At 36.8% G+C, this 13,755-nt stretch overlaps 1 protein-coding gene across 3 annotated transcripts; it reads right to left on the minus strand.

Moving 5' to 3' along the window:
- Positions 1-1,310: 1,310 nt before the first annotated feature.
- LOC103135979 (secretory carrier-associated membrane protein 5-like) lies at positions 1,311-8,276 on the minus strand. 3 transcript variants are annotated; one of them, XM_016669933.1, is made up of 7 exons: positions 8,153-8,276; positions 7,590-7,653; positions 7,390-7,515; positions 6,147-6,303; positions 4,973-5,074; positions 3,195-3,312; positions 1,311-2,093 (listed from the first exon to the last, which is right to left on the minus strand). In XM_016669933.1, exons 2-7 carry the CDS (start codon positions 7,594-7,596, stop codon positions 1,914-1,916), a joined length of 690 nt encoding a protein of 229 aa, XP_016525419.1. In that variant the 5' UTR covers positions 7,597-7,653; positions 8,153-8,276; the 3' UTR covers positions 1,311-1,913. The 3 variants fall into 3 exon arrangements, with proteins under 3 accessions (XP_016525419.1, XP_007549101.1, XP_016525420.1); XM_007549039.2 differs by having other exon boundaries at positions 8,142-8,276; XM_016669934.1 differs by lacking the exon at positions 8,153-8,276 and adding an exon at positions 8,043-8,114.
- Between the last annotated feature and the right edge of the window lie 5,479 nt (positions 8,277-13,755).

Raw genomic sequence — 13,755 nt, forward strand, 5'->3', positions numbered from 1 at the left:
TTTAAACCCCAAACCTGACTGCAGATATAATTGCTCTGCTCCATTTTGGCGTTGTCCAAATTGAACGTTTACTTTTCCAGGGTGGAATAATTCAACAGCTTAAAACATATTATCTTTATATTCCAAAACAAGAACTGGGTGGAAAAGTTTGGAGCTGCTGCAGATTTTCTTTAATCCACGCAGGCTTAAATGTCTAATGCATTTGGTTAAAGTGTTCCTGAACGAGTTGGATCTCAGCCAGGTGTCCTTGGGTCATTTACAAGCTTCTGGCCTGAGTCCAGCTGGATATTTGACCACTGGTCTTGGCAGAGTTCATTTGAATTGGTGGTTTATCAACTTGTAGTTGTTGCCCACAAGTGTTTGCAGCGACTGGGGTGAGTGGCTTTTGGGAGTCTGGGCAGGAGGTTTGATGTAAGGTTAAGATGTTCAGGAAGAACCGAGACTCGAACTGAAAGCAGCCAAAACACCAGTGATGCTGTCCAAAGCTTCACATTATTAGCATGATGACCCCCACCACCAAAAAAAACCTATTTCTTGTTATGACAAAGGAAAACTTTAATCTTAGGTGAAACCACATGGAAAAGAAAACATTTTTAACCAAATAAGAAAATCTGAGTGTAGCAGGATGTATTTATGAAGACGTCACCTCAGGACAACCATACTAGCTGTGAGCTTTTTTTCTTCTTTTATCTAGAGTAGGTATATTGCACAAACATTGATGATGTAATAAATAATGAGGACTACCTCTATATTTTGTAATCTTACTATATTGGGACCAACACACATGATTTACACTGATTTTAAGATCGATAAAAGGCTAATATTAAGCTTCTGGATGTTCCTGATCCCATGTTGTTGACTTTGCTTCAAATCCAACAAACCTAGCTATCAAAATTAATCCTACCATTTCTGTTTGCTTCAGGAGTGTGGTCATGCTAAGTGAGATTATACAGTGGGGGTGTGTACATATGCTGTAGTCTCTTATGTATCATTTCGACTCTTTTATCCATTTTCTTAAATAAAATGTATGTCTTATGTAATTATTCCATCCTGGAAAAGCATCCGTTTAAATAGCTTAGTAAAAGTCCAAATTAATGACATTCATTCCAATTATGAATGCATATAAACATTCAACTGGAACTGTAGTTTCCTGCTTGCTTAACAGAATAATGAGGCTTATTTAAGCATGAGATATGAATGTCATGTTTTCAGGATCAGAAATATAACTGAAATCGTCTGGTACCAAACAAAATAGCAAAAATAAAACTCAAGGTTCGGATTAGCAGTGACAAAATCCACTTAAAGTGATGCATTAATACATTTTTTTTAATTGTAATACATCCATTTGCATTTTCAAACATTATTGTTAAAGATCATGTAAATGTTCTACAAGTTTGAGGTTTTTCATCATCCATCAAAATATGTTTACAAAATTAGTATCTCTGGTTTACATGCAAATTCCAAATATAATAAAAACTAAATATGTCTCTATAAATACTATAGATACTATAAACTCTATGAATCATGGATACATGATTCTTACATATTTATAAGAAAATACGTTCCATATACAGAAAGCACGAGAAGTACATTCACTTTTACTGTTGTTCATATAAATCTCTATTGCTAAAGGTTTTTAAATCAGCGCACGGCTCTCATCTCAACACGTACAGTACTGAAACCTATTTCCTCTTCAGAGTGAAAAACGCACACATTTTTATGAAAATTAAATCTAAAAATACTTCAAAGAATACAAATGCCCTTTTACGGAGATTTTAAAAAAAAACAGCTACCAACAGATGTTCACTGCTCTTTTTTTCTGCTCCTCCACTCTGTTTTCGATGTAAAATGGTATTGATGTTCTGAAGAGACATTTTGGCATTAAATCGCTGACGTCTCCCGCCCTGGCGGTGCTACATCTGGTTGTCGTTGTACTGCGGGCTGGAGAACTGATCCTGCATGGCTCCAGAGGCTGCCCCCATGGCGGCCTGCTGGGCCGCTGCCTGGACGTGGGGGTTCTTCCAGGCTCCCGTAGCCCACTCCTCCTGAGCTTTGGACATGCTCGCCCCAGTGCCGCGATAGAAATTATGGATCTGGGCGCAAGACGAGGTTATGAATTAATAACGATACGGCTTCTTATGAAAAACAGCTTCTTTTTTTTTTTTTTAAGAGAACCTTAGCAAGCAAACAGCATCACCAAGGAGAGCAACACGGTGAGGGATAATGTGTCAAAATTTAAAGCAGAGTTCAATTATAAAATATTATTCCAGGCTTTGAACTGCACACAAAGCATTGTTCAACCCTTTAGAAAATGATAACAATGACACAATGACACAATTCCTAATGTACTAATGCATGACCATCCGCTGAAATCAGAGAAGTAACTAGGAAAGCTTTGGTAACTGTGGATGAGCGGCAGCTCGGATGGGAGGATTTGTCGGCTGAAAAACTGTTAGTGAAGCAAGAAGAAATCCAAAATTAGTCCTGCTTTTATTTGGCCACAAGGACAAACCAAGTAGAGGAAACGGAAAGTGAATAATTGGAGGCCCCCTCATTAGAAGATGGTAAAATTCGACTTGTGAATACAGGAAAGCGTTGTGCATGATGGGAATGTTTCCTGCAGTGGCTTGGAATTAGAATTAGACTCGCTGTGCAAGAAAGTGCAATGAAATAAGAACAATAATAAAAAATAGCAACTATTTTGAAGATGGCGCAAATAAATGAGTAAATAAATTAAATAAATATAAAGTTATGATATCAGTTATAAAATAAGGTTCCCACAAGGCTTTCACATCAAACATGTGGATGAGGGTGCTGTGGTCAGATGTTATCAAAACTGAACTTTAGGATGGATCTGATCTGACAAAGCTTGAGCAATTTTGTGAAGAAGGATGGAGGGGGTCAGGACAGCTACCAGATATGCAAAACAAATAGAAATACCCCGAACAACTTAGAACTGTTAGCAAAATGTTCCGCAAAACCTTGAACCAGATTTTTTTCTTCTGGCATCTTTGCAAAAAGAGAACACCTAAAGAAATCACTCTCAAGATGTTCAAAATGGCAACAACAAAAAAAGTGATTCTAGATGGTATTGACTCCGGGGGGTTCATACATGTGAGTACATACATTATTTGGCTTCTTTATGTATTATCTTATGTGGCTCTACAAAGTAATGAACCTGTGAAACCTTTTACCTTGGTGAGCGCAATGAAGGACAGCGAGGCCACAGCCGTGAACATGATTGTTGGGATGAGCATGACCAAAGCAATGAAAATGTTATAGCTGAAGAAGGAGATGGTGGCTAACCAGCCGCTGTAAAACAAAAAGATATAAATGTTATTTAATTATTTAAATATTAGCATCAGAGAATACAGACAAAAAAAAAAAGGGGAACATAAACTGTCTTTTATTGGACTCTGTGGTGCTCCTCCACCTTACAGAGCTGAACATCTGGCTGCTAAGTGGTGTAATATTCATAGATTTAAGTACTGAGATATAAAAAGTTAAGGTTTTATGGATAAGAACGTTCCGATGCACATGGTGACATTTACTAACTTTATAGAGGCTGTCATAACATTAATTTCTGATCATCAGCCTGAGTCAGGTGACATTTACAGGATTTCTTTAATGACCTCTCAAATTATAATATGAGGACTAACATAAAAGTTATAGCGAGCCAATATCTGAGAGTTTGACATTGTAATCTTTATGAGAAGCAAAGAGAGGCAAAAAAAAAACCCTGTATATCTAATTTGGGTGGCACTGTGAGTCTCCTTAAGCATAAAATATGACAACGACCAAAGAAGTGACCTTCAACCTTTTGGGATTTTATATGTTTTGTCCTATATTCTTTAAAAAATGTCAAGACTTTTTACTTCTCTGTCATTTTAAATATGTACAAAATGAAGTTTAACATTTTATGGACATCGCTAATTTATAAAACATTTTAGCAATTGGCACATTTGGATTAAAAAAATTGACTTTGGTTGCTTTTCATGTTGGAATTCGATTTCTTGGAAACTGTCTTTGTAAAATTGTACGTCTCAAGGCATCCATCCCCTTTTCAGATACCGTCTCGTCAACCACAAGACGAAACAGAATCCGTTGATGAAACGTATAGTTTCTGTGAGACTGCGCCAGGTTTAAAATGGTTCACCTGCCAGCAGTATGACAACACAAGACATAAAACCAAATCTATTGACAGTTTAGATCAAAGTATGTTCTTACATTCAAATTTAAAGTCCAGACCTTAATCCAATTAAGCATCTGTCTGGGAACAAACTTGAAAATTGATCCTCTGACTAAGTTATTTTTCTATGAACGAGAAAAAAGAATGTTAGAGAAAAATACCCCAAACGTTTTGCAGCTATGACTGCAAGAAAATGTACTTCTATAGAGCATTGACTCAAATTGGCTAATACAAATGCACACACACATTTCACATATTTTGTTGGTGTAGTGCAAATAATCCCAATGAAATACGTTGAATTTTGTGGTTGTAACGTGACGTGTTAAACTTTTTAAGGGGTATGAATTCTTCATTCATTGTAAATACGTGTTTATTAATACGTTTGGTTTTTTTTGTTTGTTTGTTTGTTTGTTTTTTGTAAATTTGGCAATTCTGTTTTGTTCTTTCACTATCTGCCAGCAGCACATTAGCTTTATTTACATTAACTTCACTTGTGTTTATATTTGACCATTTTCTGATGGTAACAGTGGTACTGGAGCTAAGTTCAGTTTTCTTTTTTTTAATATTTCTTTCTGCAAAATTAAAAAATCCTTTCTCACAGCAACTCTAAGGCAAGGTGGTCTTAAAAATTGGAGGGGGTGAACATTTGGAAACTCATGTCCTAATCACACAGAGTTCAAATGGGTGAAACAACTTCAAATTAGTTCAACAACAGATGGAGAAGAAAGTTAAAAAATAAAAATCTCATTGTGAGCCAGATGTGTGTAGATCTCTAACTCCTACCATACTCCCCATCCTGGGATGCCGATGCTCTGGATGATGCTGATTCCAACTTGGGCCATGAACACAAAGAAGAACAGCATGAAGTTGAAGGAGCTGTCTGTCCTAACAAAAATACAAAAAACACTTTTTTTTACCATATATTTTTTAAGGTTTTATTTTCTTTTTTTCCTGGTTGATATAAATCTTAAACATTGCCCAAGAATGTCGACAGCCTTGGTGAGACGTGTGTAAAATCCTTCAAATTCATTGATCTTTTAACGCAGTGGCATTATCTCACACTAAAATCTTTCTTGCATTTTTATATCAATGATGTTTGAAGAATTAGTTTTACATCCCTTTCCTTATTCTTCAGGGTTTTTGTTAGATGGATAAACTAATCAATCACAGCTGTATTTAATGTGGCTCTACACATGGGCAGATTTTGAATAACACATTTTCTGGTAGCCTTTTCCTGCCTTGTGAAGATCTACTTTAGTTGACAGGTACGTTCTCTTGCTTTTCTATTTTTGGAGCATGTCTACAAGAACTGGCATTCTCTGCCACACTATTTTCACATTAAGTGACAACAGAATGTCTTGGATGTTGAATTAAGAACTCAGTCACATCCTGGTAAACAAAACAGAAATGTAGAAATAAAAAAATGATTGCTTCTCCTCAACAGAACTTAGAGATGCTGGTACATATCTTAACATGGGATGTATTCGAACTTTTTCTACATACTTTTTTTTTGTACCATAAAAGTTGAATTTGTTTTAGTGTTTTTATGGATCAGAGATGCCGATTCCAGCAAAGGGGGCTGCGGATCCACATTCTTGATTGATTGAAAGCACCTTTTTCAACTAACTTAAACTTTCTCTTGCAACTATGTACACATTTAACATAAATTCAAGCTGATGTTCATTAAAATGAGCTGCCATCAAAGATGAGGATGTGTCACTTATTGGCAAAGAGTGAACAACAGCACACTTAGATGTCACATGTGTATGTTTGGGAGGAAATGTCCTTTGTAATTTACAGATACGTGATTTCGGCACCAGAATATAAAATCACACAAGACACTGTCGCATTCAGAATTATTTACTTTTATAATAATTCTTCAGATTTGCAACAATTTCATCATCAGACCCAGTAAGAACATTGCTTGAAAGCTGCATATTTTAAATTCTGGACTTACTTGAATGCCTTGTAAATGGGCCTAAACCAACACACGTAGGAGCAAGGGGTGAACATCAGGAGCCAGATGAGGGATAACCCAAAGTTGGTCACTCCGCCGCCACCAAACATCCAAGCAAAGCAACTGATGAAATTTACTGCGAGGGTGACACTGTTCACTGCAAAGGAGCCACAGAGACATTTCGGGTTTTTAGTGCGAAACGTGAACAAAATAGCTTATATTGACTTCATGCACATGCAGAGAAGAGTTTTGAAAAATGTAAATAAAATTTATAGGGAGGTAACCTGCGCTAATGTAAAAATCAGATTTGGTTTTAGACTTTTTTTATAATCAGTATATGATGCTTTTATTGCATGAAGGAAGGACAAACAGTTTAGGAATCACATTTAGCTATTAGAAAATAAAGTGTTTTAGGATTTTAGGGGGGGGAAAAATAACGCACTACTTACACACAAGACAAATTAAATAATATTAATATCAAAGAAAAAACTCCATGCACAAAGTCTCTTTGGTTTGAGATTTTCTGTGAAAATATAAAAACAAATGTGGAAACTTAAAAAAAAAAAAAAAACACACAACGTGGAAACGGTAAACATGCACATTACTGTTTCATATCACATGATTTACCAAATTAAAATCTGGCCCAGAAAAAGAAGTGAACGGCTTCGATTACAAATTAAATACCTTCTGTTTAGCATTTATTCGAAAAAAGTAACCTGCAGAAAGAAAGAAAAAAAATGACTTGTAGAGTTAGTTTGCAGCGCAAGACATACGAAGTGTCTTGCAAAAAATGTTGTAGCCTTTGAATTTTTCACATTTTGTTACAACTACGCCGTCGTATTTCAAAGGGATTTCCTGTGGCAACACAAAGCAGGGCATAATTGTGCAATCAAAGTAAAAGGATACATGGTTTTGGAATATAACATTTTAAACATACAAACAAAAGTACACCAAGCACATATTTTCAGAAGCCTACAACCAACACTTGCATACCTGCCACACTTTTCAGATTTATATTTGTAAATAGAAGAAAAATGTTTTACCCATTTATCATTAATCTTCCACTTTAAGATGATACAGTTTTGTGTTATTCAATCGCATAAAATTCCATTTAAACACAGAAAAGTTTGCATGTGCACAATGAGAAAAATGTGAACAAGTTATTGGAGCGTTATTAAGTTCACAAAGTGCTGTAGGCCAGTAAAACGCCAGTGAATCCAGCACCAAGTGTGATTATACTCACAGATCCACAGGTTGTACATTTTCTTGCACATGCTGCGGTGCTGCTCAGGGATCTCCTCGAAGTTTTGATAGAAGCAGGGCTTCAGAGGAACAAACCCGGGCAGAGGAGGGAAATTGGGCTCTGTATCTGTAAATAATTAAACAATGGTTAGACATGTACTCGAATTTATTTATGTTTTGTGAATGTCAATTTACACTGACCAGCCATGAGGACACACGGTAGTGGTTTGCTTTAAGAAGTAATCTTCCGCCAGGCCCTTCAGCCCTATCAAACAAAAGGAAACTTCAGGTTGGTTTAACTGGGAACTTCGGGGTAACTTTCAGATGATTTAACACTTAATGTGGTGAATCGTACAGCTGCTGCACTTAACAGTTTTTTTTAAAAAGAGGTTAACAGTGGATGGAACAGCATGGTTGCCGTCCAGGCGTTTGCCGGAAGATGGAATATCTGCTAAAATGTGAACGACTCCATCTTTCCGCTTTCATCATGCATGCAGACACACACGCGCGCGCACGCGCGCGCAGGCCGGTGACAGCCTCGCGCAACCTGGAAGCGGATGAGACGCGCTATTGCGTACTGCGAATGGTGGAAATGTGGGAGCTGGCTGTAGCTGCCAGGAATTACAGATTCAACGGGAAACTTAATCTGCTTACCTCAGAGATCAGCGGCTCCTCGGTCTAATATGCTCACAGACACACACACACGCACGCACACACACACACTCACACACACACACATACACACACACATACCGTGAGTTCACCTGTGTCCCGAACACGCTGCGAATACCAATCCACCGCCGCCTAAGGCCTCGCTGTTGGGAGATAACTACTATCTTCTGCACGGTGTAGCAGCAGTAATAATTTATGGCTATTCTAATCCTCCACCAATCACCGCGCAGAGCTCCGCTGTCACTTTGATTTTGTCCAATGGTGGGATTACTTTAATCCTTGACGTTGAATTGTTGACCCAATCGCTGTTCGGAACCCTGTCCATGGTGCTGAACGCACAGACTGGGGCGCCAGTTTATCGGAAGAGACAGGTTCTCTTTTTTAAAACCAATTTGTGGTGTTTTCAATACCACAATTGAGCAACATGTTCATTAAAATACGGAATTTTATGAGGCTTGTTTTATGAATAAATTGCGTGTACCGCGTTAAATCAGTAAAGGACGGAGCTTATCGTTTAGGTTTCCGAGGTGTCTTGAACACATCATGATCCTGACACTTATGAGGAGATCCTATGTAACAAACTATCTTACAGAAATACATTAAGACTCAACTGACTTATGATTGGCTGTTTTGAAGCTGAAAGGGTTTCTGCTTTACACAAAAACACTCCAATATAGATGACTCAAGTGAAGTCCTTTATGTTTACCTCTTCTTTGACTCATTTCATTTTATTGCTCATCCTTTTAGCTTGACCTCTACCCCCCCCCCCCCCCCCAAAACAAATAGGGACACCGCTGACATCAAAAACAGATTACTTCTCCCTTTTGCCTCATTCAGAAACTAATAGTCCTCTATGAGGCCACATGGCTCCAACAACCCCACCAGCAGAACACAACCACTTTAGTCTGCAAAGAATAGATAAGGAATGTCATACTTTTCCCCCCCGCAATCATTCTGATAATGAAGCATTGATGCCACACAGATAAACTTTCATGGTTCACTCTGAAGATTTGTTTCCAGCCTGGGAGGAGCGCCTGATAAAACAACAGGATGCTAACTGTTTGCCGAAGCGCTGAATGAATAATAAACAGAGAAAGCCAAAGACAAGAACAGAAATCAAGGGGAAGAAAGGAGAAAAAAGTCTTGGGACTGGGCTGAAATCAATTTGGGTTTGAACAAAACCCCTCCTTTCTTTCTCTGGCTGTATGTTTGGGACCTTTTTCTTGCCAACATGTCTAGCAGGTTATCTTCTATATTGTCCTGTATTTAACTCCAGTCATCTCCCCATCGACTCTGATTGTCTTCCACGACATTATGTTTTAGAATGTTGGCCAAAAACTTTAATTGAATAAAATGCACCTTAAAGTTTGTGGTTTTTGAACAAGAGGGGAAAGAAAAAAAAAAAGAAAAAAAAACTTAGTGGAAAATGTTTTGTTTTTAAACAAAATTCAGAACCCGCATGTAATAATTTTATTTAAAAAAAAAAAAAGTTTCAATCACTCATGAATGTCATTCTTGATCAGTTTTGTCCAAAGTCTTATGTGACTCCTTCTTGATGTATCCTTGCAGCTCTATGTCCTTGTCCTCCTGAGGATAATAATTTAACCTTGTTCCCATGTGTGTTTGGTGTTTTCTTAGTCTCTATGGAGATCTTTTCATGCTGACCAAGCAGTTCCAAGCCAACACACAAATGTAAGAAATGCAGATTTCATGAGAAATTCATTTAACTTCTTTAGCATTCAGCTTCAGACTGGAATGAAATCAGTTTGGGTGAGATGTGGTCACACCACTGAAATCCAGATGGGGGCACTGTTGTCACTGTCTGTCTACAAGTCTGTTATGTGTTATTTACAGTTAAGCCACAAGCACTTATTGTTTTCGGTTATTTTTTTCCCTTTAATAAAATAACAGACAAGTTTTAAGTGTCAGGTGTGTCTAGTTGAATGCTACAAGTTTGTGACGCCGATGCAAGTTCAGAAACAAAGCATTACATAAATGTTACATTATCCACAGTCAGAGTTTGTTGAGGAATTTGTTCTTAAGCTCTGGGATTTTATTTGTAAAATGAATGGTAAACATTGCAGCACAGGAAGTGTATAAATCTGTTATTTGCAGGTAAAATTAGAATTTAACTGCACAAAGCACTTTGCAAAAATATTCACTCTGACATTTTGTGATTTCATAAAAATCTAACTTGTATTAGTGTATTTAGTGGAAACTTATTTAACAGACCAATACAAAACTAAATATAACTGTGAAGTGAAAAAAAGGAATGGGAGATTTTTTTATTGTTTGTTACAAGTAACAGTTTCAGAAGAGAGACTAGCATTTAGCAATGAGGTAATGATTTGTTGAACCACCTTTTTGTGTGGGTCTCTGCCAGGTCTGCATATGTAGAAAGTGAAATTTAAGACAAATCTCTTTTGAGAAATAGCTCAAGGTCAATCAGATTTGACAGTGATCTTTTGTAAATAAGTATTTTCAATACTTTTCATAGATTCCAAATTTGATTTAGGTATGAATTTTGAGTGGATACTTTCAAAGCCGTAAATATGCATCAACGTGGAGTCGTAAGTGGCTCTATGGACCTTCTACAAATGGTCTTAATAAATTTGCTAATGATTTTTAAATATAAATATAATAACAAATGCATGTTTTGCCAGGGTACAGTGCCTGAGTTTGCTTCTGCACACTTGCATGTAATCATCGGTTGGTGTATTTGACGAGCTGGCTGTCAGTCAGTTGAACCTTGTGATAAAACCTGTGAAATCCGCCACTACAATTTCCCCCAAATGCTGCATTCTTAGCCGCTCCCAAGTAAAATGGTCTTTTCGTTGCAACACCTGGATAAGATGTCGACATGTCCGCTGATGGATGATGAGCACTAGTTCCATGACTGAGATAAGAAAACATACATCATAAGTTGCTTCAATGATTTTTAAACATTTATTGTGTAAACAAGCTTATTCATGTGTGATGTTAATTTCATTAATTTAATGGAAACATCACATATGAAATTGCATTTTTATTTTTGACATCAGTAGAAAATGGATAGAGATTTGCGGACATTTGTAATGGAAACGCAGCTACTGCTCTTTAATAAACCTTTTAAAACTATCTTTTAAGAGAATATACACATGCGGATCACTCACCTAAACATGACAGATTTATCAGTTTTGCTTTTTTCTTAACTGCATTTAATTTCCACAACAGAATCTCAAAAAAGTCCTTATGTTTTAAACTTACATGACTACTTGAAAATTGTGCTTTTTCTCTTTACTGCATATTCCACAAGTATCAAAATTGGACAGAGGTAAATGTATCCATTTTTAGTTCTCCTGAGGGCAAAAATGGCTCTTTGGATTGTAAAGGTTGCAGACCCCTTATCTAAACCATTCTGTTACAGCTGTGGCTGCATGTTTGGGGTCATTGTCCTGCTCAAGTTGTTTTCTTGTGGGATTACCATGGTTTTAGCTCCATCCATCGTCACATGGACATATTTCATCATGGGGAACACATTTCATTGAGGGAAAAGGTCATTTTTTTTCAGTGCGATATGCAATGTTAATTTTCCACCACCTCGTTTGGCAAGAAACTGCCAACAAGACTTTGTTTAACCGTTTCATGCATAGTGGTCACTACAGTGGACAGCTATCTAAAAGCCATTTTCTTGTACTTCTTGTGGATTTTTATGTTATAAATGCATGCTGACCACTGAAGTGGACACTAATGCATCATAAAATACACCATCAACTACTGGCCATCAGCTGCAAATGCAAGAAATTATTTTTGTTAAATCCAATATGGCCGACAGACAAAAAAGCATGCCAACCAACCCAGTCCCTCCTTATACTGTAGACGACTCTTGCAGGTAAAAAAAAATATCATAACCCCTAAAGAACAATACTAGTGATGTATTTTTAAAATAAAAACTTTGTATTTGGAGAAAATTACAATTGATCACCTTTAAAAAAAATGAAATTAAAAAGGATCATAATTCATGCATGAAAGGGATAATTTTTCTTTGAAGCATGACTTCCTCCTTGCCATGGCTGCATATCAAGCCAGATTTGTGGAGCGCACGACTAAAAGTTAATTGTGACAACGGATTTTCCCCCTGCCCCGAGCTGTGGATCTCTTCTACTGTTAATTCATGGCAGCTCCTCTGACAGCGCACTTCTTGCCAAGCCTGAAAGAAATTCCTCAGCCATGTTTTGTTTCACTTCCACTTTAATTTGTTGGATTACTGCATTATGGCATTTCACAAAAAAATCAAGTAAAACACATTTATGTTTGTAGTAGTAACAGGATAAAATATGAGAAAATTCAAGGAGTTTTCAGGGAGAAAACTCCTTGTAAAAAATATTTATTTCAAGGCATCATATATTGAAAGGCATCATATATTGAAAGACAAGAAAATATAATCAGGCTACTAATATAACTGACAGCCCAATCTCATGCAGAAGATGTAATTCCTGCAGGAATAAAGTTCTTAAAGGAAGTGTGTTAAGTCACTGAGTTTATATTTTGCAGTTATTCTGAGTAATGCAACAGATAAAAGCACACAAGGGGATGATAATCAGGCAACTAATGTAGAAAGAAAATAGAATCAATATCACCATTAGCTGTATCATTAACCTTTGTTTTATCCTGCTGAAGTTACTAATTTAAAGCATTTTACTGGCGTTAATCAGTGTTAGACTCTAAGCTCATGTAGAGGTCGTAGTAGTAGATTCATTTGGATTTTAATAGTCACCACTAATTACATTTTAATTCATTTATTTTGGACTTGAGTCATAGCTTGATTGAATCTTGAGTTTGGTGTGTAAATCATAAGTTTTGTGTCTGTATGCTGAGCAGACCCACAGATCTATCCGATTCTCCGGTGGATCACTGAGGTGTTTGGTCCTGAGATGTCGACAGTAGATCTTTAGATCTGGTGTAAACTGAAATGTCTGAAAATGTTTGCGACTTTTGTTACAAATAAGAATCTAAAAAAACAAAAACTGTAAAACTCAACAAAATTATCTTTAACTGCATATGCAGATGTTAGTTTTTAGGAGTACAGCAGACCTCTCTGATTCAATTATCTACAAACTTTTTATTCTATTGATGGCAACTCCAAATTATTCACAGAAAACCTCCCTATTTGTAGATGAATCAAACATTGTAGCAAAAATGACCAAACTATCATTTTGCTATGATTTCTCTTTTGAGTTATGCCTCTACCAGCTTTGCACATCTAAAGATTGAAGGTTTTACCCTTTATGTACAAAACAGCTTAAGCCTTAAGGACACAAGTTTTCTGTTATATAATTACTACAAAAGGTGAGACATGATGAATATGCTTTCAACCCTGAGTCAATGCTTTGTAGAATCCTCTGTTGTGACTGCATAACACAACAGCAAATCTTTTGGGGTTTGTCTCTACCGGCTGTACACATCCAGAAGTTGAACGTTTTGCCAGTCATCTTTTGCAGAATAATTTATGCGAGGTCAAATTAGATGGGGAGCATCTGTGAGCAGTGATGTTTTATCTATAAATCTTTCAGTTGGATGTGTATCTGTAGTTTGTCTGCACAATTTTAGCACAACGATATGCTTTCACAAATGTAGCTGCAGTGATTACATTTAGGGTTGTTGTCTTGATAGAAGGTGAGCTTCTGCTCCAGGTTCAATTCTTGTAAAAGTTACA

The sequence above is a fragment of the Poecilia formosa genome, unplaced genomic scaffold, assembly GCF_000485575.1.
Source record: "Poecilia formosa unplaced genomic scaffold, Poecilia_formosa-5.1.2 Scaffold29, whole genome shotgun sequence".
Lineage (NCBI taxonomy): Eukaryota > Metazoa > Chordata > Actinopteri > Cyprinodontiformes > Poeciliidae > Poecilia > Poecilia formosa.

Coding starts and splice junctions, on each gene's coding strand:
- LOC103135979 (XM_016669933.1), bottom strand. Junction 3,313..4,972: donor ATCCCAGGATGGGGAGTATG/GTAGGAGTTAGA, acceptor TTTGTTTTACAG/CGGCTGGTTAGCCACCATCT. Junction 2,094..3,194: donor CCTTCATTGCGCTCACCAAG/GTAAAAGGTTTC, acceptor TCTTGCGCCCAG/ATCCATAATTTCTATCGCGG.